This window comes from Triticum aestivum, chromosome 1B (genome assembly GCF_018294505.1).
Source record: "Triticum aestivum cultivar Chinese Spring chromosome 1B, IWGSC CS RefSeq v2.1, whole genome shotgun sequence".
NCBI lineage: Eukaryota > Viridiplantae > Streptophyta > Magnoliopsida > Poales > Poaceae > Triticum > Triticum aestivum.
The window spans coordinates 236,093,592-236,119,695 of NC_057795.1; the positions used below are offsets into that span (position 1 = coordinate 236,093,592).

A 26,104-nucleotide genomic window follows, 5' to 3' on the forward strand; every position below is an offset into this window, starting at 1 on the left:
TTAAACCTAGAATAATATTATTAACTATACCTCTATAATAAATAAGTTGGGACTTTAAATAGTATTTTGTATTTGTTTATGACTTAAGGCATTTAATTATTTGTTTTACCGATGTTATAATTATTTTAGCGCACCTAAATATTTTATAAAAGGATGATTTCTCCACCGCAATTACCTATGAATTATTTGCCACATTTCGAACACTTTTGTTTTAATGTTTGAAACCTTTTACCATTTGACTTGATTTCGAATTTTGAATTTGAATAGGATTTGAATCAGAGTGAGTTTAGTAACAGTAAAAGTGGTGACGTGGCATCATTAGTAGAGGCTTGCTATAGCTTAATTATCCGGGCGTCACAACCTACTATGCTAAGTGAGTACTGATGCTAAGTTAAGTAAGTAAGAATGTTTTATCTAAGATGAGGCTGTTTTGCTCTGCATATATTATGTGTGGATAACTGACAGTAGTGACATAGTTGGAAATGATAAGCTTAGATAGTCTGACAAATAACTTAACATACATAGCAAGTAGCAAGTACTCTGACATAGATAGATAGTACTGACATTCAAAGTCCGACATAGATAGCAAGTAGTACTAAACATAATGCCTGCATACATAGATAGATAGTGCTGACGAAACTGAACCGAGAAACTTACTGAACTTACAAAAGTTCAGGACTGACGAAACTGATTTTTTTTGCACTGAACTAACTGAAGGCAACATTTCAGTCCTCCTTCTTGAGCATCTTCAAGCGCTGGGAGCGGTGCACCACGGTCACGGCTGCCCTCTTCTTCTTGCCCGGCTCCGGCTCCACCACATCTTCCTTGCCACCATCTTCTTCTTGCTTCATGACGACACAGTCTGGGAGATCGGGGACCTCCGGCAGCGCATCCACGTGGATTGGGAGGTTCCTGTCCCCGTCTACGGTGTCGAGGACGGGAGCCATCATCTGCACTTCAGGCTCGTCGTCAGAGAGGACGACGACCTCATCCACCTCGTCGTCAGAGTCGTTAGAGGACTCGTCCTCATCATCGTCAGAGGACTCGTCATCAGAGGACTCGTCGTCAGAAGGCTCGCCGTCAGAGTCATCTGATGGCCCCAGGACCCATGGATTGCGCCTCTCCCAGTAGGCGTTGTTTATTGGGGCTGGGAGAGCGAGGACGGCATCGGTGACATGATCCGCGGCGACCGACGGTGTGGTGGATGAGCGGTACATCCACCATCGGGCGCGCTGCCTGGGGTCGGGGGAGCGCTGCACCTCACACATCGCCCACAGCAGAATGGTCGCCGGTGGCACGGTGCGGCTAGCAGGGAAGGCACGCTGCTTTTCAGCAGCTGTCATCAGCTTCACCAGGCCGCGGGCGTGGTTCCTCATCATCGCCAGACTGGGGAACCAGCGCACGATCTCCCTGTACTGCATGCGCATCTCCTGGTTGTTGCCGGGAGAGCTTCGATGGCCAGCTGCCAGTCCATGGCGACGGCGGTGGGGGTGAGGGTCAGCGGCGATTTCGACGAGACAGAGGGGGAAGTGGAGTGGGCGGTGCAAGCAGCGAGTGAGCGAGTGAGCAGAGAGAGTGGTGAGTGGACACGTATTAAAGGCGTAGAATCCAAAACGGCTGGTGCTACTCAACGCACGCTCACCATGCTGCCGGCCGCAACGCACACTGAACAGACGACGTGGCTAACAAAATATTATAAGTTTGGCCGATGCTAGTCTAACAAATCACTAGCACTAGCCCATTGGTATTGAACGCATGGTTACAATCAACTGGTCCTGGGTTCGAGCCCTAGGCCAGACTTATTTTTTCCAGATTTTTTTTTCTAAAATGAATTTGTCCACAAGTTATAATAACTTCTGGACTATACAATTGGCAAAGTAAAACAAATAAAACAAATTAAAACAATTAAAACATGCATCTAAACTGTAGAAATGGCAAAGTAAAGCAAATTTCAACAAATTAAGTATCATACATTCAACATTGTCCACAAGTTCACATGTCTGAATTTAAGCAGGCTAGTAGCACAGCACACATTTAGTAGCAGAACACAAACTTAGTACCATGCAATCAAACTAAGTAGCAGAACACAAACTTAGTAACAGACTTTCAGTAGTTTCCACTAGCATTGAAATAGGATGCAAACTTGCTAGGAGGTTTCCTCTTCCTCTTGCCTGCTAATATCCCTGGTTCTCCAGTGGATGATCTAGGTGCATTGAATGTTCTTGTTGATGATGATCCTCTTTGAGCTCTTGTTGATGCTGATCCTGTCGCAGGTGTTGGTGAAGACCTGGCTGCTCCTGCTAAAACTGTTGATGTTGAACCTCTCTTGTTTGCTGCTATTTTTCTGTTCCTCATTGCTTTAGGAGGTGGAGCAGATGAGGCTGGCATTTGTGCAGTTTGGTGTTGAGGTGGTGGTTGTGGAGGTGGATGTGTAGCACTAGAGGAACCCCTAAAAATTTATCTATTCTCCTGCATGACAGAATTAAATCAGTTAGTAAATAGACTAGACCTAAAATAATTAAACAAAGAATGCAACATTTTTGAATGACCTGGTGTAAGTTCTTCCTCATCTCAAGACTTGGTTTCAGAGCTTTCCCACAGTTTGTATATCTATGGCCCTGTAGACCACAATTGCTGCATGTAATTGTTCCCATCTTGCTTGTGTCCTTTGGGGCAGGCACCTCAAACTGGCCCTTTCTCCTAGCTGTCTGTTTCTTGCCTGCTTTTTATTTGAACACTGGGGGCTCAATATCCTGAGTGTGTGTGTCAGGCCAGAATTCAAGACCAGGGACATGGTACACTATGTCTTTGTATGCTTCAATATATAGTGGTTTCTTGAAAAATTCATGCACATAGTCCTCTGAGTGCATGTGAAGTTTGCTCATTGCTGCTATTGCATGACTGCATGTCACACCTGTCATATCCCACCTCCTGCTGTCACATGAGTTAGTAGCTATGTTCACAGAGTACTGATTTTCACCACTAGACACTTGCCAGATGTCAGGACCAGCCCTATGTGCCTCACAAAACTTGGCATACTTCTTATTCTCCTCTAGTTTCTCTGAATAGTTGGGTGTGATCATCCACCTGCTGGTCTCTGTCTTTTCCCTAGTCTTCTGCCTTTTGATCATCTGCTTAGTCCTAATTCCTTCAAACATAGTCCTAATTGGTTTGGCCCTAACATCAAGGATCATTTTGTTGAAAACCTCACTAAGGTTGTTCACAACAAGATCAGTTTTGCAATTGTAATCCATTGCAGACCTACACCAAGTCTCCTTTGGAATTTTCTTAAGCCACTTCTAGGCATCCTCACACTCTGCTTTAAGCTCTGCCATTGCTAATTCATGACCATGTTTGGTGAATGAGTAGCTTGCCTGATCCACTAGCTTCTTTAGTTCTGCTCCTCTGAAACCAGCTGACTAAAAATTTGCATATATGTGCCTGAGGCAGTATCTCTGAGGGGAATCAGGGAACACCTCATTTATAGCCTTAAGAAGACCCTGATTGTAAATTAATAACCATGGTCATGAAAAAAAAGAAATAAAGCTAGTAATAACAATATATATCTGAACTACTGGCTAAGATAGGGTGCATACCTTTTGCCTGTCAGAAATAATGGTGTAGGTTCCAAATTTGCTTCCACTTCCAATGCAACATCTTAGCTGGGTTAGGAACCATGTCCAACTCTCTGAATCTTCCTTATCAACCACACCAAAGGCTATGGGGTAGATGTTATTGTTGCCATCTCTTCCTGTGGCTGCAAGAATTTGCTGTCCAGTGGTTAGCTTGATGAAGCAACCATCAAGCCCTGCATCCATACCCAAATTAGCTACCATAAATTTATCAACAAGATATTTTGAACAAAATGCAGTTATAGATTTACCTATAAAGGGCTTGCAACCATTGAGAAATCCTTGCTTTGATGCATGCAAGCAGTAGAACATGTACTTAAATCTAGGAGTTGGTGCAGGGTTTTCTGGGTCCTCAAATGTTGTAACTATACACCTGCTACCAGGGTTTGTATCAATAACTGCTTGCAGGTAGTCCCTCAGTCTATAGTACTGCTCCTTCTGGTCACCTTGTACAACCTTAATAGCCTTCCTCCTTGCCCTATAGGCCACACTCTTTGATACATCAACTGAAAACTTGACTTTGCTGTTTTTAATAAGTGCATCCACAGGTGCTCTAGGATCTGCTCTAAGAGAAGGCTCAACTGCTTTGGAAAGCCACTTAGTAGTAACCTTTGTGTTCTCTGCTGATGCTGGACAAGTGTGCTCCATGTTACACTTCTTAATGCAAAATGTTCTTTCATGAGCTATCCTGGAGGCACACATGTAAAATTCACATCCATGCTCTCTCTGTGAACACCAAACAATAATTCTTGTTGGAGTGTTACTGTGGTAGTGAAAAGACCTCAAAGTCCTTATATGAAAATCTCTTAATGCTTCTCTGAACTGGTAAACACTATTAAAACACAAGCTCTTGCACAAGAGTAAATGTGAATTGGGAATTGAGGGGTCAAAATATACCCTTTCCTTCATCTTTTTCTTACTGCTCTTTGTCTTTGGCTTCTTCATGAGGTATGGTAGTTCAACTTTATTTTCTTCTTACTCATCACTTATGCCTGCATCACTAGCAAAACAAAACTCATCTGCTTCAGGAAACCAATCTTCAAAACGTTTTTTCTCTACCTCATTGTGACATCTGCTAGTTGGACCAGGATTCTTCACATGTTTCACAATAGCAGTACTTTGCAATGTTGTATCCTCTACAGAGGCACACTCTGTTTCCATTTGTTCAACAGCTTCAGCACTCCCATCTGAATTCACTGAATCATCAGAACAAAATTCAGACACTTCAGTGTCTCCTTCAAAGTGGTTCAAATCTGCCTCTCTTTGAATCCTGCTCCTCTCAAGCTGAGCCTTTCTATCATCTATCTGATTTTGAAGCTCAGATTGCTCCACAACCTTTTTCACACAACAACTCTCTTGAGTGTTGATGTAATTCTGATTTGCCTGTGTACTAATTCCAGGTTCAACATGTCTCACAACCCTTATGTTCACAACCTTGACATGATGAAAAAACTCCAACATTTCATGAACACTAGCTTCATTACCTAAATACTTTACTCTTTCAGATCCAATTTCCTCCTCCTTCACATAGTACATGTAATCACTCTCCCCATAACCTTCACTAGCAATGAGTGATTGTAGAGTAAGCAAAGAAATCTGTCTCATATATAACCCTTTTCACAGGGTTTCTTCCTTCTAAATGAAACCATATCTCCCACTTCTGCTCAGCCAAACTGCACAAATATGTGCTCATCAATTGAACTGAAATTGATACAACTAGAGGTGCAACAAAGTTTGATGTACATGTTCAACTAACAGAAACATACACTCACTAATTTGCCATATTGAAGAAAACTACCACTTTTAAGCAAGAGTTTCTCCATACCTGCCACCCATAAAACATCCAGGCGCCGGCGATGACTGGCCGACCACTGCCTCCGGCTGCTGCAACCCTGCATGCATCGCATAGCTGCTCGTCCCCAACCACTTATCCACTTCAGAGAATAAGCCAACATCATCCAAATTTGTGCCACCGCCGCCGCCGTCGCCGCCGCCCGCGCCGCCACCCATATCGCCGCCGCCCCCGTCCGGAATCACCGACGCCATGGCGGCCGCAACCTAGGTCAGACAGAGGGAGAGGAGGGAGAGAGTGAAGCGCGAGAGGGCCATGGATTGGATCTGATGCTATCACCGGGCCGACCGACCCGTTTCCGACCGCGGACGCGCCGTTAACGGTCGTTAACGCGCGGCGGCTGTCGGTTGGCCAGCGTGGCACCTGAAACGTGGGACCAACCGGTCAGTTTCCTGCTTAGCGCGGGCGAAGCGGCCGCTTTCGAGACTTGGTAGTTTTTTGCCACGGATTAGGCAAAAAATGGTAGTTTTTCGGACAAAAACGTAGAGTGGTAGTTTTCTGTCATGTTTCTGTCAAATGTGGTAGTTTTTGGTTAAATACTCAACATAAGCTGAACTTGTCAATAATTTAGATCTTGTTTTTAAGCTGAACTTGTCAATAATTTAGATCTTCTTTTTTCTATGTGGAACTGATTCTTCCCCAAAATTATAAAGCCTGTATTGATGCATATATACAACCTAAGGAACTCTATCATGAATACCCTTCCTATGTAAAAACCATTTTGCTGTGAATCAAATCTTCCGACAAATTATCAAATCTTAATAAAAATCAAGTAGTTTACCGATCCATCGCGCACTGCCCGCTAGTTCTTTCTAACGACCCAGGAACCCCCTTTATATAATAATACGGTCCCTGGGGTTACAAGAGATTTCGGTTCAACCCGCAGTCGAAGGCCTACTCTAGTCTCCATCGTGCTTTCCAAGCTGTGGACTCCGTCTGGTATTGGATTCTGGAAAAGTCGGGTCCTATCTCCACCGGTCGGGTTCTCTCCAGGCTCACCAGCCCATAGAGACACGACCCAGATAGCTTCCTGGACAACCCGGTCCTGGGCCTTCTAGCCTTGGCAGGTTGTGTCTTGGGCACCTAAGTCCAATCCGTGGGTAATTCCCCCAACACAGGAGCCGCGCTGCTCGCCGCCCACGCCGGCCTCCACGTGGATGACTTTGGGCATGCACAAATGCCCTGCACCTGCTGGCTATCACTTCGGATAATGTCCACCTCGAAGACGCGTCCACCGCCAGCAGGAGCAAACGAAGTGAAAGAGAGCCCAACGCGCGCAATGCCCGACGAGAGGAGTAAAACAACAAGCTTATAGGAAATCAGAACCGGCTCAAGGAAAAGACCAAAACACCAATGAGAACAACCAACTACTTAGGCCGAGCAACCGATCCTCCATCCCAAGGCAACTCGAGTCGGCAGAGTGAAACAACTCGACACAAAGCGAGCGATGCTACGAGCGACAGTACTCGGCTAGAACGAGCGAAGCAACCCGACAGAGGGCCGAGTGCGCGCGCATGTCGGCCTCTTGCCTCCACGACCCCTGGCCAGATGGAACTCATGGCTGATTGTCCAGCCATCACGACCCTAACCGGTTGACCCACTCAGCCCATCCGACACGCGCCAACCCTAGAAACCGTGCGCGTGGGCCAGCTAGCGCGATCGGACCACCCCACTTGGAGCCAAAGGCCGCTGGCAGTCGGGTCCGCCACCCGTCACGCGCGGGAGCTTGCCCGTGGACACGACTGAAAACACCATGTGACATTGGCCACGTGTGCGTTCGTGGTCCACCCACCATGGACCCCTAAGGCTCGTGGACATGGCGCACGCCGTCCGGGTCGATCGGACGTCGCGAAGAACACCTAGAAGGCGCCTGCAACACGTCATCGGGAATGGGACGGTGTGGACGAGCTCGCCGTGCGGGCCTGGATGGCGTGAGCAGACAACCCTACACGGAGCCAAAGGAAGCGGATAGGCGGGTCCTCTCATCCCATCATGAGCGAGACCTCACACACGGGCGTGATCGAAAATTCCGCATGATGCTACCCCATAGCGCTTCCGTGGTCTACCCGTCATGGACCCGCGAGACGGGTCGTCTGGCTGCACGCTGCCCAAGTAGATCGAACGGTGTGGGGAGCCCCCGAAAGGCACCCGTGGCACGTCACTGGCAAACATACGGCTGGAGAGCCTCCTTGCCCGCGAAGCCCCCAGAAAATGGGCACTCCAATATTCTTTACAGGAGTAATGACACGCAACACTCGTTACTTTGTTTCTGAAAAGAGTATTACAAGGAAATGCGAGATTTGTTTGGTTTTTCTTTGGTGGGAAGGAACGGCGGTTAGGAGACATACGTTGGACGAAAAATGGATGGGCCGGCAGCACGGGCACCAGGACGAGCAGGCAAGCCGGTAGCGCGCCCCTCCCTTGGGAAGATATTTTGATCAAAAGTCAAATCAAATATAATAATAAATCTCTAGAAAAGTTTCCACCGTTCCAACATTCGAACCCTATCCTCTTGCTTCCTTCCGCTTCCACTTGCCACTTCGTCCTTCCGCTTCTTCCCCCGAAGCCCGAATCCTCTCTCTCCTCCCCGTCATAAACAGGGACCTCAAACAAGTTCTCTTGTACCTCCGCGCTTCCAAGGATTTGATTTCTTCGGTAGGCGATAAGGAACCCGAAATGCACTGGCTTGTTCCGATTACCTCTTATTTTTTGCTCTAACCTGAGTCTCCTGTCTTCTCCTATCCATGCAGCTCGTTGCGGATTTCCCTACTGGCTGAGTACCAATTTCGCTCGGTTTCACAACAAATTTGGATATCCATGCTCCACGTCAGGCTCGCTCCTGGGCCTGCACCGCGTAATTTATCTAGGTAATACTACCAATAGCTCCTAATACGGCTGGGACTAATTGTTTTGATGCATGTGGTCTCTAATGGGGATTGGTGGTTTGGGGTTTTGGTTCAGGAGATGGGATACCAGCGCATACCTACATAGCTGGTGTTCCGTTCCTTGTCCAAGCAGGCTCAGTCTCTCGAGGACATATTCAATTAAATCTTCTTTGATTGGTAGCGCCACGGGACTTTGTCTTGGGCAATGTTGCCGCATCAAGCCTTTGTCCTGCAAATGCAAGCTAGGTAGGTCTTCTCAGCCGCCACCTGACTCGAGGCAACATTTTAGTGCATCTTCATCCGCATCAGAGGCGGTTCTCACTGCGCAGTCTGATATCCGGAAACTTTTTGTTGCCAATGAGAAAATCGGCGTTCTGCTGCTAAACCTTGGAGGCCCAGAGACCCTTGATGATGTCCAGCCTTTCTTGTTTAATCTCTTTGCTGATCCGGTAATTACCATCCTCATATGCAATTATGAGCCTCTTAAGTTTTTTCACTTGCTATATTTCCCGGTCTTCATTTCTCCAAAAGATTATGTCGAGCAAGAATTTATCATTTTCCTGGAAATGTACAACAATTTACTTTGTACTCCCTCTGTAAAGAAATATAAGAGCGTTTAGATCACTAAGTTCCTGGAAATGTAAACGCTCTTATATTTGTTTACAGAGGGAGTACTTCTCATCGAATTGTAAAGGCCAAATCAACCTTGGAGCTTTGCATCAAGTTCTACAATCATGGGATACATTTTGTAGCTAAGAAATAAAGAGCTTCAGAAGTTCAGATGTGCCTCCTTACAAGTGCTTTTGAGGAAATCACACTGCAACTTATTTTCTCCTACTCATTGGCTATCTCATGATACATTATGACAGGATATCATCCGTCTTCCTAGGGCGTTCCGCTTTCTGCAGAAGCCGCTAGCACAATTCATTTCTGTTGCAAGAGCGCCAAAGAGCAAGGAAGGTTATGCATCCATAGGTGGTGGTTCACCTCTTCGACAAATTACTGATGCGCAGGTGCATTGTAATCTTGTATTGTCTTAATTGCTAACTTCTCATGGATCCTGCACAAGTGAATCTCTTAACACAATGGATATTACTGAAATTCACTCACTACTGAACAACATAACTAAAAAATAGTTCTTTATCACACAGTAAACCTATTGTTCAGCAGAATTAAAGCTATCTGCCCAAATCACAGTAAAATGTTGAAAAAAGATTGTCTCCATAATCCTAGGAAGCACTGGAATTGCACTCACCAAGGAGCATAAGTGAAACAAAAACAAAAGAAACTGCTTGCTACTCATAATATAAGATCACTCGAAACCACCTACGCCTAGTCCATGAGTCACAACTCCTAACAATATAGCGATCTGTTCAGCAGCTAATTGTCTGAGCAAGATGCAGCAATGCACAACCATGCATGTTGTGAATGTAATATTTATTCTAACCATTTATAATGTTCACTCGTTTTGAAGAAAATAACCGTAGGGGAAACCCATACAGTACATGTAGGAACCCATATTTGCATCCGTGGGGACTTGAACTCAAGTGGTGGGGCTGTAAATCCACTTCCCCAAATAATTGAGTTAGGCTCATTTCGTTCTTGTAATGTTCCCTCAAGCCAATGTCGCACTACTAGATGGGTTAATGAGTCACCTGACAAGAATACTTCTATTTGATGTTGAGCAAGAAAATATGTTGTTTCCCTTAGGCGTTGACCTATTCATATCATTATGATGCTAAGTAAATTAGTTAAGGTCTCCTCACTTCTCCTATATTATTCATATCTTCCCATAAACTATATGCATCCTATATTATATTTCATTTTATGGTTTTACCATTTTATGGAAACCTTGTACAGGGAGAAGCACTTATGGAGGCACTATGTGGAAAGGATATCCCTGCTAAGGTGTACGTGGGAATGCGGTATTGGCATCCCTTCACCGAGGAAGCTATAGAACAAGTAGGGGCTTTTCATGTCTCCATTACGCTAGTTTGGTTCTGCTGTTTACTTTATTGATCAATTTTTTGGCATTTGTTTCTGTCTATTGAAATACATTGCCCGCCTCTCTCCATGAGTCTGGACATTTGGAGCAACTGGTTGGTGCATGAAGTCAATACTGTCAGTATCAGAAGTTACTGATAACAAATGGTAGAAAATGTGTTGCCATGACAAGGAAACGAAAATAGCCTAATGCGCTATCTAATGAGAGAAACGTCTAGATTATTACCGAAAAAGGCTTTCGCCCCGCTTTATAGATAAAGCAAACCACCACAGCCCAACAGCCCAACACAAGTTCACAATGCACGCGCACACACACACACACGAAGGTACGGTACAGACGAACACAGAGAGAGTACAAGAGGGATCTGCTGAGGGCACAGCTCAATTAGTCCTAAAAAACACAAGCTGTAGCATACACCACAAACGTCTAGATTATTACAACAAACTCCTCCTAAGCTAGTTGTTGCTCAATTATTTCACCTCCATGACGCTGATCTTTTCCCGAAGTAGCTCGAGCTGGACACGCCCAAGTGCCTTGGTGAATATGTCCGCGAGCTGATCGCAGGTGCCGATGAAGTTGACGACAATCGTTCCATCCTCGATGCAGCCTTTGATGAAGTTATATTGCACCTCGATGTGCTTGCTTTGGTCGTGGAAGACCGGGTTCTTGCAGAGCTGAATCAAAGATTTGTTGTCCATGCTGGCGATGAGAGGATCTGTCCCGTGGAGATCGCCGAGGAGCTGCCCAAGCCATATGCCCTGTCATGCCACTGTGGCGGCAGCGATGTACACTCGCAGGAGAACAGCGAGATGACGTTCTGCTTCCGACATTGCCAAGACACCGGGCAATAGCTGAAGAAGAGCAGTGTGCCTGAAGAAGAGCATGTCAGCGTCGCTGTAGCCGACGAGTCCTGTGTCGCCGGGTTTCCTGCTGTAGCTGCAGCCGTAGTGGAGCGTGCCCGCAATGTACCTGTGCTTGACGGCGCTTATGTGCTCTCTTGTGGGCGCCGCCATGAAGTGGCTCACCATGCCGACGGCAAAGCTGATGCCCGGGTGAGTCTGAACCAAGTAGCGGAGGCTGCCGACGATGCTCTGATAGAAGGTGACATTGAACGGCGGATTTAAGCTCTTCGATGGCTTTAGGCTTGGTTCCATCGGCACGTACCAAAAACGGAAATCGCCTAATGCGCTATTTAATGAGAGCAATGGCTAGATTTTATTACAACCATGGTTTTCGAGTCGCGCGACTAGTCGATGAGTCGCAAAAAAAAAATGTCGACTCAACTTAGTGTCGACTCGAGTCGTGAGTCGTGACTAGTCGCAACTGCAGGCTCGACTTTTTCCGAGTCGCTACCCCAGATTACAACAATAATTATGCAGGAACCATCGTGTTTGCAGAAGAGGCTACGGAGGAGGCCGTGCAGTTGAGATGCCGACAAGGAGTAGTGACGAGTAGCAACTAGCGGTTGAGCATGCAACACCAATTGGAAGGTGCATGTGCAAGACGCATTCGGCGAAACGATCCATGTTAACCTCTTTTTAAAAAAAAACCATAATAGAAGCTAGCTTAGCAGAAACGCTGAAGATAGCATTGGAACAGCAACGGGAGCACAAGATGTGGCAAGCTGATGGGCGAGCAACAGCACCTAGCGGTAGCAATAGGAAGAGCAGAATGCTTGCAGCAGCATTGTGCAAAGAGCGGCAGTGACAGCTCCAGGTAAGCAGATGCCGTTGGGACTCTGTTCCTTTGATGGTCACAGAGAGGGACGAACTCCAGAGCTGGGGATCAGACCAAAAATTGATCAGCCCTGAGAGATCAAGATTGACCGTGGACACTGGGAAAAACAATCCGATTGGGAAGAAACGAGTTGCGGCACCGGAGCAGAAAACACTAAACCTGGGCTCACGATACCATGTTAGAGGGGCAACTTAGATTGTACTGCATGGCCAATGGGACAAATATAGTATAGTACAATAGACTTGGGATACAAGGAAGAAAATCTAGATTACTACGTAAAGAGACCTAGACCTATACTAATACTCTTTAACACATTATTTACTTTTGGATTGTGATTGGCAATAGTATGGTAATCTGAGATGCAGTTTAAAATCTTCTAACACACAAAAAGAATATTCAAAGTTCACGAAACTTTCAATATCAATGCTATTATAGATATGGTAAATTACTTAGTCTTACCGTAACTTATAGTATTTCGTTGCACTAGAGATTAATTTGTCCTCTTTACATTGTAGATAAAAAAGGATGGAATCACAAAACTTGTTGTACTACCTCTTTACCCCCAGTTCTCCATATCGACCAGTGGTTCAAGTCTCCGTCTTCTGGAGAGCATATTCAGGTAAGTACAGTAATTTGAAATGATGAATTGCACATCGCTTTTCAAGATTATACGAGTGACACATTCAGCTGCAATGTTAGAGAGGATGAGTATCTGGTCAATATGCAACATACGGTTATTCCTTCTTGGTATCAGCGTGAAGGATATATTAAGGCCATGGCAACTTTGATCGAGAAGGAGTTGTTGAAATTTCCAAAACCGCAGAAGGTAAGAACCATGTTTCATGATCTTGGTGTTCTCTCTTGACTGAAAGTAGTACTCCCTCCGTAAACTAATATAAGAGTGTTTAGAATACTAAAATAGTGATCTAAACGCTCTTATATTAGTTTACAGAGGGAGTAGAAGGCTGTTGATATTGGAGGCGATTTCCTTGCTGTAACACAAAATATAATACTAGGCCATTCTTTCAGGCAATCTATGTGTGCCGAATTGCCAATGCTTAATATTTTCAAACTGGGCATACATTAAGACAGAAACGTTGTCATCTAGGTTACTAATAACGTAATAAAATTTAGCCACTCATCCTGAAACAGGCTCTGGTTGGAACTGCTTAAGGGGGTAGAATATGAGACTTTTTACGGTACATCGTACTACAAAAAATAGTGGGTACTCCATCCTTTCCGGTTTATAAGGCTCCTCATTAACTACATGCCACATAAGCAAAATTTTCTCGGAGTACGCTATGTTACTACCTAAGTTATTCCCACTATGACTAGCCTTAGTGCAAGCTATGTCCTCCTCCTTTCCAAATGAGCCCTCTTCAATATCTCAACTAATTCTTCTCTTTAATGCGGCGATGCATGCTCGTGCCAGTGCATGCGATGGTCAATGCATATCCAGACTAGAACGCCGGAGGTTCGCTTTGACGCTGCATGCAGGAGGCAATTAATCTCTAAGCCTGCTGCCAATGCATGGGTGCTTAGATGAGGTGCTAAGCACATTAAATAGCTTAGCAACTATACTCCCCAATGCATAGGTGCTTAGCTTATGGTTGCTAAGCTTGCTTCATTTAATGATTTAGCAACTAAAGCTCTTCATGTATTGGTGGGCTTCCTTCCTTTAAATGTTTTGCCTAGGTTCACGCGCTTAGCATTGTTTCTTCCTGGGGTCACCACACTCATCTCTCTCCTCTTAAATAACTTGCCACATCATATTTTTTGCCTATGTGGAAGGCTTAGCACATGTACAAGGTGGAGCATTGGGAGGGGCCTGATGCTATTATTGCGTGAACTCATTCCTTCTTGGTTGCAGTGCTCTCGCCGACGACAGCTGCCGCCTAGGACAGGAGGGGGGCGACGCCGCAGTGCGGGCTCTTCCGGCCTACGGTGGAGCGCCAAGCGCTAGTGTTTGCATAGACTGTGTGGAGAGCCGTCACGGTGACTGGGGGCTGCCGTCGTCCTCTCGCCCTAGCGCCACGACCACGAGTGGTCGTATTTCTTTTTCGAGGTATCGGCTGTGTCCATTAAGAGGATGGGCCACGGGGGTGCGTATGGTGGTGGCGAATGGATATGTGAAATTCCGTAATGCCGATCACTCATTTTTTTAGGGAGCCAGCCCACGTTTTTGCTAACGGTACTACCGAAACTCCCCCTGATCACAAAATACTACCGAAAATCTGCAGTAGTATTTTCAAATCTGAGCCGTCCAAGCACAAAAATAAACGGTCAATATTGATCTGATGTACTGTAAAAGGTCTCAAGAATATTTAACTTTGTAAGGGAGCAATAGGCTTTGTAAGGGAGCAATAGGAATCACTCTTTTGGAAGTTTCTTTTCTGGAGAACGCATCCTCAGTAAAAAATTTCTGAATAACCTCACTCGTGCGCAACCCGGGATCAACTTCCTAGTCGGTCACTCATCCTCAAATTGCGCCAAGCCAATCATGCTTAACTTTGAGGTTCCTTGCGGATGGACTACCAAAAAAAAAATAATTCTTGTTGATATGAGTAGTCTATCATTCATATTAAGCCAAAATGTCACATAGATTTGTAACACTCCGTAATGGTGTCCTGGACTAGGGGGGCATTTCCTATTTAGCGCTGCAGGCGGCGGTTATAGCTGTTTGCGCAAACCGGCGCCTGCAGCGGCACTAGCTGGGCTCGGCCCAACTCCCATTTCGCCCCCTGTTTTCCAACTCAAAAAACGAGATATAGGAAAAGCGTGCGCAATCAGGAATCGAACAAACGATCTCTCAGTTGATAGAAACACCACAGACCACTACGCCACCGCCCTGACTTTGTGAATATAAGCCTCCTTTCCCTATTTTATACCTTTTGTTCCCTGTGTTTGTTCCCCTTTCTTTTTTTGTTTCCTGTTTTCTTTCTTTTTTCTTAAATGCGTGAAATGTCTACAAATAGATGATATTTGTTTTCTAATTCATGAACTTTTTCTTTAAATTGATGAACTTTTTTCAATTCAGTGAACTTTTTAAAGTTCAATGAATTTTTTTCAAACTGATTAACTTTTTTTCAAGTTCAATGAACTTCTTAACATTTTTCTGAATTTATTCTAAAAATCCGTGAACTTTTTCTAAAATCCGATGATTTTTTTTTGATTCGATGAACTTTTTGTTCAAATCCAATGAACTTTTTTTGATTCGATGAACTTTTTTTGAGTCGATGAACTTTTTTTCCAAATCCAATGAACTTTTTTCATTTTGATGAACTTTTTTCAAATCCGATGAACTTTTTAAGAATTGATGAACTTTTTTCAGAATTGTGAACTTTTTTGTTCAAAATCGATGACCTTTTTTTCATAAACATATTCAAACTTGTAAAAAAAACCGGAGGCCGGTCTTTTTCCTGAACGAGCGGCGCAGCACAGCCAAAAAAAGCCAGCGATGCGAGTCTTTTTTCTTCAGCGAGCGAACGGAAGGGAGCGATCGAGCGATCTTTTAATGGGCCGCGGCCCACGGCTGGTCGCTGTAGGCGCCAGTTCTCCAACGGGCGCCTACAGCGCCCAATAGGAGCTCCCGACTAGGGGGTGCTAGCCACGTCGGCCCCCAGCCATATAGGCTGGGCCGAGGACCCCCATGAAGATAAACCAAGTAGGCCTCGTTCGTCGAGCCCAAGAGAACTAGGATTGAAGATTCCAAAGACTTGGCGTGTACTACATAGATTTAGAGGTAGTCTTCTCCAATATTGCCCTTAGATGCAACCGACCTATGTAAACCCCAGGCACCCCTGGTATCTATATAAACTGAGGGGTGTGGGCCGTAGACAACAACTCATACACACACGATATCGCTGTAGATCACATGTACTCTCTACCCCCTTGAAATCAAAGCAGGACGTAGGGTATTGCCTCTTCAAGAGGGCCTGAACCTGGGTAAACTTCTGTGTCCTTGTTACCATCGTGCCAAGACTACCAGCTCGGGACCCCCTACCCGTGATCTGCTGGATTTGACTCCATCACTCCGGCCCGGTTCCTGGCCGTTATGTCTAGCAGGATCTAGACTGGCCCCATAGACCAACATTAGTCTTTACTGTGCACTTTGTCCTCACTCGTGCGCACCCCTGGGACTTCTCAGTCGATCACCCATCCTCAAATTGCTCCAAGCCAAGCACGCTTAACGTTGAGGTTCCTTGCGAATGGGCTTCTGAAAAAAGAAGAATCCGTTGTTGATATGAGTAGTCCATCATTCCTATTAAGCCAGGATGTCACATACACCCTCATTCAAAGGAACCGATGTCCTCATCGGTGTAGCAGGCCGTCCCCTCTTAGCACACGTATATGCGCCAATACCAGCATCCATTTGTGCCCATGTCGTGTGCCACCACGGGGCACACGTGCCATGTACATGTCTGCACCACTGACCCGCACAAGCCCATGAAACCGCGAGGGTCGACTCTAATGTTTGAGTTGTGTCGAATATAGTGTACAAGGTAGGTTATAGTTGGACTATGAGTTGTATTGTGTTTACATAGGATGTGGAGTCGTGTCCTAGTAGGACACTTGTATCCTAGGCCTCTCATATATAGTGGGGGTAGACACACGATGTAACCTATGCCAACATAATAGCACAGGAATGCAAGGGGGAGCCGGCGGCGTGTGCCGGCGCCCGGGTGACCGATGTGCGGTATTGTGACGGTGTCACGCGGAGGAGCGCCCGTAGTCAGGCCCCGGGGATGTAGCCATATCGGTGAACCTCGTTAACAAATCTCGGTGTCGTGCCCGTGTGATTGCTTGGTCCTCGGATGATCGACGGTATGCCTCAGATTTATTCTAACATCTAATACCATTTGTAACGCCTCGGCCACAGCCACCGGTTCCCTGCCGTTATGCCTGGCTGGATCGAGACTCTCCCCACAGGCCAACACTAGTCTTTCTTGTGCACTTTTTCCTCACTCGTGCACACCTAGGATCAACTTCCAGGTCGGTCACCCATTCTCATATTGCTTCAAGCCAAGCACGCTTAACTTTGAGATTCCTTTCGGATGGGCTCCTGAAAAAGAAGGAATTCCTTGTTGATATGAGTAGTCTATCATTCCTAATAAGCCAATATGTCACACAGGAGGACAGTGGGCCAAACCGAAGGTTTGAGCCCCTCTAGTGCACCGACGTCCCAAGCTTGGTGTAGACTGTCCGGCGGCATGAGCCCCAACCGCCACCATACCTGACGTGCAGAAGGGCACAGGAGGAAGAGGTGTAGCACATCTTCTGAAGCAGCAACACATAATGGGCAGGAGCTATTGGACCCAATACCTTTGCGGAGTGGATTTGCTATTTTATTGAGCCTAACTTTGAACAGTAGCCATGCAAATACCTTCACCTTGTTGGGAGCTTTCAAAACCCAGATTAGTGCTGCGTTGGGGTCGACGTCATCTTCTGCAATGATCTGTGCGTACGCATTCTTGGAGAAGGGCAGGCCGTGAACGGTGAACCTTTGGTCCGGCTGATGCTCAAGGCGAAAGTCCTGCAACAAAGAAAGCACCTCATCCAGTTCTACAGCAGTTACCCTAGTATGATAAGCTTCAAGCAAAAATATCTAATGATTGATGAAGATACACCTTAGATTATTCCTATTTTGCATCCATTTGTTTTCTTAACTTCAGACAGATCTTAGCCTTTTCAGTTTCTTTGTTCTGATGAATGAAATATTATACCTGATGGGACATGAGATTTGCAGGTTATGATATTTTTCAGTGCTCATGGAGTTCCTCTGGCATACGTTGAAGAAGCTGGTGATCCGTATAAAGCAGAGATGGAAGAGTGCGTGGATCTTATCATGGAGGAGCTCGAAAAAAGAGGAATGGCAAATCCATCTACACTTGCTTATCAGGTCAATACATCACATGCTGATGCCCCGTGTATTTTACGTAAGCAACCACACTACTCCTTGGCTTTTGCAATCACCATCCAAATGGGGAGCCTATGTAGTGTGCAGCACTAGCATAACATCGATTTGGGGGTTGCTCCAGTCCAAGTACAGCAGCAGATAAACGTGATGCTTAGTCTTATTTGAAGTGTTATCTGGCCTTCTAAACTAACATATTGGCATAAATTTCCAGAGCCGAGTAGGACCAGTGGAATGGCTGAAACCCTACACTGACGAGACAATTATTGCTCTTGGGCAGAGAGGGGTAAAGAGCCTTCTAGCAGTTCCCATTAGGTATACTTCTCTTAACTCTATATGCAGTTGCCCCTTATAAACTAAACTATTAGTTTGATAATCATCATTGTTTATTCTTGTCTTCTCTCTTCAGTTTTGTCAGCGAACACATTGAGACGTTAGAAGAAATTGACGTCGAATACAAGGAGCTGGCTTTGCAATCTGGTATCAAGCACTGGGGACGAGTTCCCGCTTTAGGTTGTGAGCCCACATTCATTTCAGATCTGGCGGATGCTGTTATCGAAAGCCTGCCTTATGTTGGCGCAATGGCAGTTTCCAACCTTGAGGCTCGGCAGGTAAGTATCACAGGACATGCAAAATGCCTTCTATTCGTGTTAATCAATCATGTCAGCTTCCAATATTCTACTCCCCCTATCAAAATATAAGACATTTTCCTATACAAATGGAGTATAAAAAAAGTCTTATATCTAGTAATATGCATGTGGTATTTTCAACCTAGAGTTAAACACAGGCCTGGTGATTCAGTGAACCTATATCACTCAGAATATACTGGTGCAAATTGGATTGAACTAAAACCACGACGAGTAATTTGGAACGGAGGAAGTAGCATTATAAGACTTAAGACCAAATACTGAATTAGGGTCAGCAGATAATATTATAATGGTTTAAACATAAGTGACATGCAAAAACATGCCCTAGATGGAATACCCCTTGTATGAAAATCTGATTGTGGTCAAAGCGCTGATCACTCCGTGGTCACCATAGTAGTGATTCCTTGGACGATGTCCTAAATGACGCCCGGGGGAACCCTAGCGCCGCCGCCGCCAGGTCCCCCTCGCCCCTCCCTCGCTTCGCCGCCGCTGGAGGGGCCGCCGGCGAAGTCCGCGCGCGCCCCAGGGAAGGTGGCGGCGGGGCGTTTCCTGTCTCCGCGGCGTTGTGCGCGCATGCGCTGCCTGCGTCGCCTCGGGCGCGGGCGAGATGCAGGGCCGCGGGAGTGGCTACAGCGCGGGGAGAGGCCGGATCATGGCCGGGCTTGGCCGGATCTAGCTTCTCCGCCCCGTTGGCCGCCCTCGATGGGGCTCGGTGGCTTCGCTCCGGCAGCCAGCAAGGGCTGGATCCCTGGGCGGCGGCCCCGGACGGCGGAGGATGTGTCGGCGGCTGTGGTCTCGCGACGGGCGACACGGCGGCCGCGGTGATGGACGATCCGTGCGCAAGACGCTTGATGGAGGCCATTGGAATAGATCTGGGTGAAGACCTGCTTGCGGTTGCTGCCGAGGCCGGCGATGGCGGCACTATTTGGTGTCGTTCCCTTGTTGAAGGCATCGCTGTTGAGAAGTTTCAGGCCACTATCTGCTACATCCGGGGGAAACCCTAGATCAGTAGATCGGATGACGGCGGCATTATTGTGTCGTTTCCCTCTTGTGGCGTCATTCTTGGAGGTGTACACGGGCTCGAGGGACCAGTGGAGCGGTGTTTCATCCTGCACATTAATGGTGGCGTTTCTCGGCGGCGTGACGCAGTGGAGACTTGGCGCCCGATGTGTGGAGACTTGGCGCCCGATGTGTGGCGAGGGACTCGCGCAGGAGGGTGATGTCATTAGGCGTCGTGGTGGCGTCCATGGCTGAGAGGCCGGGCAAGGTGGTGCAGCAGTACATCACTGAAGATGGATTGGTGGCAGGTGGCTGCGGCGGCCTCATACCCGGCAGGTGTCCTGGTTGAGGAGTGCGCCGGACTGGTAGGCGCCCCATACCCGGCAGGCGTCCCGGTTGGGACCTCAGGTCTTAGATGTTTAGGTTTGGCTGCGATGTCTGTTTGGTATTAGGCCCAGACTATCAGCGCCCCTTCATCAATTGGATAGGAGTATCTACAGTTGTTGCTTAGACGGTGGTTTTAGTCTTACTGTTGTATGATTTTGTAAGGTCTTGTGAGAATAATTAATAAAGTGACCGTATGCATCCGGGAGCCCGGATGCAGAGGCCGGGGGTCCTCCTCCTTTTCTAAAAAAAATGTCCTAAATGATTGAACATCCAGTAGTTTGTAAATCTGAAGGAATTGGCATTAGGAACTGCAATTTTTAATTTAATCAAGAAGCCGACTTACACTCGTTCACAGTAGAATTTCCAGTGAAATATGGTGAATTATCTTTGCAGTCACTGGTGCCACTTGGAAGCGTGGAGGAGCTGCTAGCAACCTACGACTCGAAACGCGACATGCTGCCTCCTCCGGTGATTGTGTGGGAGTGGGGCTGGACGAAGAGCGCCGAGACATGGAATGGACGTGCTGCTATGCTGGCCGTGTTGGCTCTCCTGGTGCTGGAGGTAACAACCGGACAGGGGCTCTTGCACCAGTGGGGTATATTGCCACCTCTCCCTTGACAAGCGGGGATGGATGGATGGATGGATTTCAGGTCTCCCCTTGAGGGGATCTGATCGTAATTTTGGTTCATTTGGGGAATGCCCTGATGCTATATATGATGGATCGATTTGCCTTACGCCAAGAAAGGAAAATATGGACTGTATTCGCCGGTGTAAATATGCTAGACTGAAGAGAGCTTTACATTATTATTATTAACCAATAAGAGCTGTCGAATCGTTGGCTACAAGATCACAAACAAAAGCTGGAGCCTCACCCTGCCAAACATATTTATTTTCTTGAAAAGAGAACGCCTCTGGCTTCTGATGCACATCCTTTAGTAAACTCAAATGTTAAAAATCCGACGTTGAATTTTTAGGCTCCCCAAGCGAACGCTCTTCCTTTATCGAAAAAAAGTGAACGCTCTTCCAACATCGTTCGTGCATGTTCTGTACAGAGTGAACAAAGATGGGCTCATTTCCCCCTCACCATGTCACGCAATCCCTCTCATTCCGCCCACCGTATCCTCTCTTCCGTCCACCACACCTATCCCAGCAAGGTGACGCGGCGGCAGCCTAGGGATTCCTGGCCTTCTATCCAGGCCTGTGGTGCGGGGTAGGGGTTGGTTGGGTTTGGGGATACATAAACAACACCATGTCCCTAGAATACATTTATGGATACATAAACAACACCAACGTCCCTAGTGAGCCTTTACTAGACTAGAATCTTCCTCTGTGAAACGCAGTGAACCACCTGGCCATGCGTGGGATTGGTACGAGGCCCCCGCGTCGCCTAGGGTAGGCGACACAGGCGGCAGCCCCCAACCGCGCCGCTGCCGGGCCCCCCTTCTCCACCTAATCCCCTCGCCGCCGCCGAAGGCCACCACCGGGTGAAGCCCGCGTCGTGGCGGCGACGGCAGGGCATTCCCCCCGTGGCACGACTCTCCTCTCCCGGCCCGCCTGCGGCTCGGATCCATGGCGGCGGCCATGGCTGGTGGCACGCGGCGCAGCTTGGCGGCGGGCGGCGCCGGCGTGGACAGGTGGACCACTTCCCTGGCCATGTGGATGGTGGGGAGGTGGTGGGCTCCGGCTGCGGCGGCGGTTCCTCGCTGGATGTTGGTGGTGATGGTGATGTTCGTCCTCGACCCCGATCTACTCTGATCTGCAGCGGATCCGGCCCTTGGTGGCTTCGGTTACCGTTCTTGGGTGCTGGCCTTGCAGATCCGGTGGCTGGAAGGGTTCCGGGGGAATCTTTTGGCTGGCGTGGCGGCCACTCCGATGGCAGTGCCTTTGGGTGTTGCTTCCCTCGTTGAAGGCTTCGGAGAGGACCTCCTTCCTTCCACCCCTCCCAGGAGCTCAGGTGAAAACCTCAGACCCCCCTGTTCCAAGCGACGACGACACCACGGTGGCGTGCTCCTTCCTGAAGGCATTGCTCGGGGGCTGCTCAAGCGGCGGTGGAAGTGGCGGCGGTTCGGTGTTGACATATGCATTCTGGTCAGCTTCATCTTGGAGGCTGCGGCGACGTAGGCGACGCTCGTCTGGTGGAGCTACTACAGATGGTCGAGCCATCGTCGGCAGTCTGCGCCATCAGGTTCGGGATGCTCAGCGGGAAACCCCAGATCTGGGTCTTCCGGATCAGATGATGATGGCGTTCTATCGCTTTCCCTTCTGGGGGCATTGTCTTGGAGCAAGTGCTGGCTGGAGGGATGGTGGAGCGGTGTTTCATCTCACACATTGATGGCGGCAGAGATCGATGGCATGGTGCTGCGGAAACTCGGCGTCCGATGCGCGGAGATGGGCTCGCACAGGAGGAGGTTGCTGTCTGGCGTCATGGTGACGTCGATGGCAGAGTGGCCAGACAAGGTAGAAGCCTCAATATGATCGGAAGACCTGTGGAAGATGGCGGCGACGACACACGAGTGCGTCTGACCGGATTGTGCCCCAGACCCGGTATGTGGCTCGGCTGGGGCTTCCGAATGAGTTTCGGCTTCCGGCTTTTGATGTTAGGCTTAGGTGAGTGGTTTGGGTAGTGGCCCAGCTAGCACCCCTTCATCATTTTGGATAGGAGTAGCGGCATATGTTGCCAAGATGATGGATTCAGGCACATTGTTGTAATACTTTGTAAGGTCCTCGAAAATAATCAATAAAGTGGCCATATGCATCTCCCAGATGCAGAGGCCGGGGGTCATCCTCCTTTGCTAAAAAAAGACATGAGTTGTCATTTGATAACGGGATCACACCATTAGGAGAATGATGTGATGGACCGACCCAACCATAAGCTTAGCATCAGACCGTGTCAATTAGTTTAATTGCTACAACTTTCTTCATGTCAAGTATTTGTTCCTTCGACCATGAGATCATGCCACTCTCGAATACCGGAAGAATACTTTGTGGGTTATCAAACGTCACTTCGTAACTGGGTGATCATAAAGGTGGTATTTCGGAAAGTGTTTGTTGAGTTGCATGGATCGAGACTGGGATTTGTCTCTCTATGTGACAGAGAGATATCTCTGGGTCCTCTCGGTCATACAACATCACAAGAAGCTTGCAAGCATGTGACTAATGAGTTTAGTCACGGGGATCTTGTATTACGGAACGAGTAAAGAGACTTGCCGGTAACGAGATTGAACTAGGTATGGAGATACTGACGATCGAATCCCGGGCAAGTAACATATCGCCGGACAAAGGAAATCATATGCGATTAACTGAATCCTCGACATCGTGGTTCAACCGATAAAGATCTGCATTGAATATGTGGGAATCAACATGGGCATCCAGGTCCCGCTATTATTATTGATCGGAGAGGTGTCTCGGTCATGTCTACATGATTGTCGAACCCGTAGGGTCACATACTTGACGTTCGGTAACACTTGGGTAGTATCGGTATATTCATATGGTGATGTATGAAAATAGTGCGGAGTCCTGGATGGGATCTTGGACATCACGAGGAGCTCAGTAATGGTCTGGAGGTGAAGATTTATATAAGGGAAGCCATATTCAGGGTTCCAGAAAAGTTTGCGAATTTTTGGTAGAGTACCGGAAAGGTTCTAGAAGATTTCAGGGGTTCCACCATGGGGCCCAACGAGCCAAGAAGGGCCCACATGGACCGAGGGGTGGGGCTACAACCCACATGGTCTGGCTGCACTAGGCCCCAAGGCCTATGTCGTTTAAATCTAGAGATAAGATGTTATCTCCAAATTTAAAGGGATTTCTCCCTTGTGGCCGGCCCTAGGAGGCTTTTGGCTGCCCCTCCCTGCCCCCTAGCCTATATAAAGAGAGGGGAGAGATATCCTTCCACCCTTGGTCGCCGTCTCTCCCATCTCCTTGTGCAGACGCTTGGCGAAGCCCTATTGCAGTTCTGCTGCCACCACCACCATGCCGTCATGTTGGCCTAGATCCCATCTAATTCTCCACCCTTCCGTGCTGGATCAAGAAGGCGGAGACTTCACCGAGCCATACATATGAACATCTTGGAGGTGTCATTCGTTCGGTTCTCGGATCGGATTGGATCACGAAGGAGTACGACTACACCGATCACGATCTCTAGATCATTAATGCTTTTGGTCTACAAGGGTATGTAGACTCTCCCCCTCTCATTGCTAGCATCTCCATAGAATAGATCTTGGGTGTTTCGTAGGATTTTTTTGTTTTCCATGCAACATTCCCCATCAGATGGGCCTGCGTGGTGGTGGTCGCCGGCATTGCGCAACGGTGGTGGTTACGGAGCAGGCACAACGCCCCAACTGACGACATTGTGAGGGGGATGTGGTGTGGCCATACGAGTAGGCACAAGTTGTAGTGGGGGGATATGCCAGAGATGCCTAGCCTCAACGATAGCGGCAAAAAAGGACCAAGGCGCAGTGACGAAGGCGTTCATAGAGCAGTACTACAACACGTTCGACACCAACGGGACGATGCTAGTGGGGCTGTCTTGCAATATCCCGAGCATATATGTGTTACTGCTGCTGTTTGTGAATTCACTGGCTTTGCTTCCATTTAGTGGTCTGAACATTGTAGATTATATCATGATAATACTACAATTGATTAGGCTGCTTTGAAAGATGTTATGCATACTCGTTGGGTTTCACCATATTATCAACGTGAATTACTTCAAAAATTGCAGCGTTTAAGACAAGGAAAAAATTCTATGAAGAAATATTACCATGAACTAGAAACTGGGTTGATTAGATATGATTTACTCTCATAAAAGTACACGTGCCGTGAGGTGATGACTCGATGAGAAATGGGGTCATAGCAGCAATATCCCTTGGTGTTAGCAGGATAACCAAGGAAAACACCTCTCCCTTAATAAGCGAGAATGGATGGATGGATTTCAGGTCTCCCCTTGAGGGATCTGATCGTAATTTCGGTTCATTTGGGGAATGTCCTGATGGATCGATTTGAGTTATGCCAAGAAAGGAAAATATGGACTGAATTCACCGGTGTAAATATGCTAGACTGAAGAGAGATTTACATTATTCTTAACCAATAACAACTGTCGAACCGTTGGCTACAAGATCGCAAACAAAAGCTGGAGCCTCAGCCTACCAAACAAATTTATTTTCTTGAAAAGAGAACGCCCTTGGCTTCTGATGCAAAATCTGACATCGAATTTTTAGGCTTCTCGAGTGAACATTCTTCCCTATTGGATCATCGTTCGTGCATGTTTTGTAAAGAGTGAACAAAGCCGATCTCATTTTCCCCTCACCGTGTCACCCACCCGCTCTCATTTGCGCCCACCGTATCCTCTCTCCCGTCCACCACACCTCTCCCAGTGAGGTGATGCGATGCCAACTCAGGGATTCCTAGTCTTCTATCCAGGCGTGTGGTGTGGGGCAGAGGTGTGTTGGGTTTGGGTTGGTGATGGTGGTCGGGGCGCAGCGGCGGTGGTCGTGCATCACACATAATGCCCTAGTCGTCAGCAGCATGAGGGGATGCGGCGTGGCTGATCCATCTCCAACATATCTATAATTTTTGATTGTTTCATGATATTATATCATCAATCTTATATACTTTATATGCATATTTATATCATTTTTGCGAACTAACCTAGTAACCTAGTGCCAAGGGCAAGTGGCTCTTTTCTGCTTATTTTTGGTTTTACAGAAAATCCATACCAAACAAAGTCCAAGAACGACAAAACTTTTTGATGATTTTTTCTGGAACATAAGAGACCCTGGAAGCTTCAGAGGGAGTCCAGAAAAGAAACAAGGAGACAACAAGGTGCGCCCTGATGTCTCGTGGACCCCTCGTGGCTCCGTTTGACCTAATTCCAGTCATATAAATTCTAAAATATTGGAAAACCCCCATAAGCACCAATGAAATAACTTTTCCGCAGCCACAAGCTTATGTTCTTCCACGATCCCATCTGGAGGCCTAAGCCAGTACTCTACCGGAGGGGGAATCCATCACGGAGGGCTTATGCATCAACCTTGCCGCACCTCCGATGATG

At 47.2% G+C, this 26,104-nt stretch overlaps 1 protein-coding gene across 1 annotated transcript; it reads left to right on the forward strand.

Annotated features, from left to right (window-relative positions):
* Window positions 1-7,901: 7,901 nt before the first annotated feature.
* On the forward strand, window positions 7,902-20,903 carry LOC123117513 (ferrochelatase-2, chloroplastic). Its single transcript, XM_044538254.1, has 11 exons — window positions 7,902-8,139; window positions 8,235-8,351; window positions 8,446-8,818; window positions 9,239-9,382; window positions 10,230-10,331; window positions 12,627-12,730; window positions 12,811-12,937; window positions 17,858-18,010; window positions 18,240-18,340; window positions 18,435-18,636; window positions 20,452-20,903. The coding sequence occupies exons 2-11, from the start codon at window positions 8,302-8,304 to the stop codon at window positions 20,674-20,676; spliced, it is 1,581 nt and encodes a 526-aa protein (XP_044394189.1). The 5' UTR covers window positions 7,902-8,139; window positions 8,235-8,301; the 3' UTR covers window positions 20,677-20,903.
* The last annotated feature ends 5,201 nt before the right edge of the window (window positions 20,904-26,104 follow it).

Bases quoted from the DNA above. Each gene is read 5' to 3' on its own strand.
- LOC123117513 (XM_044538254.1), top strand. From the start codon at position 8,302: ATGCTCCACGTCAGGCTCGCTCCTGGGCCTGCACCGCGTAATTTATCT. The intron at 12,731-12,810 runs GTAAGTACAGTA...CTGCAATGTTAG, and splicing joins CTTCTGGAGAGCATATTCAG to AGAGGATGAGTATCTGGTCA. The intron at 12,938-17,857 runs GTAAGAACCATG...TGAGATTTGCAG, and splicing joins AATTTCCAAAACCGCAGAAG to GTTATGATATTTTTCAGTGC.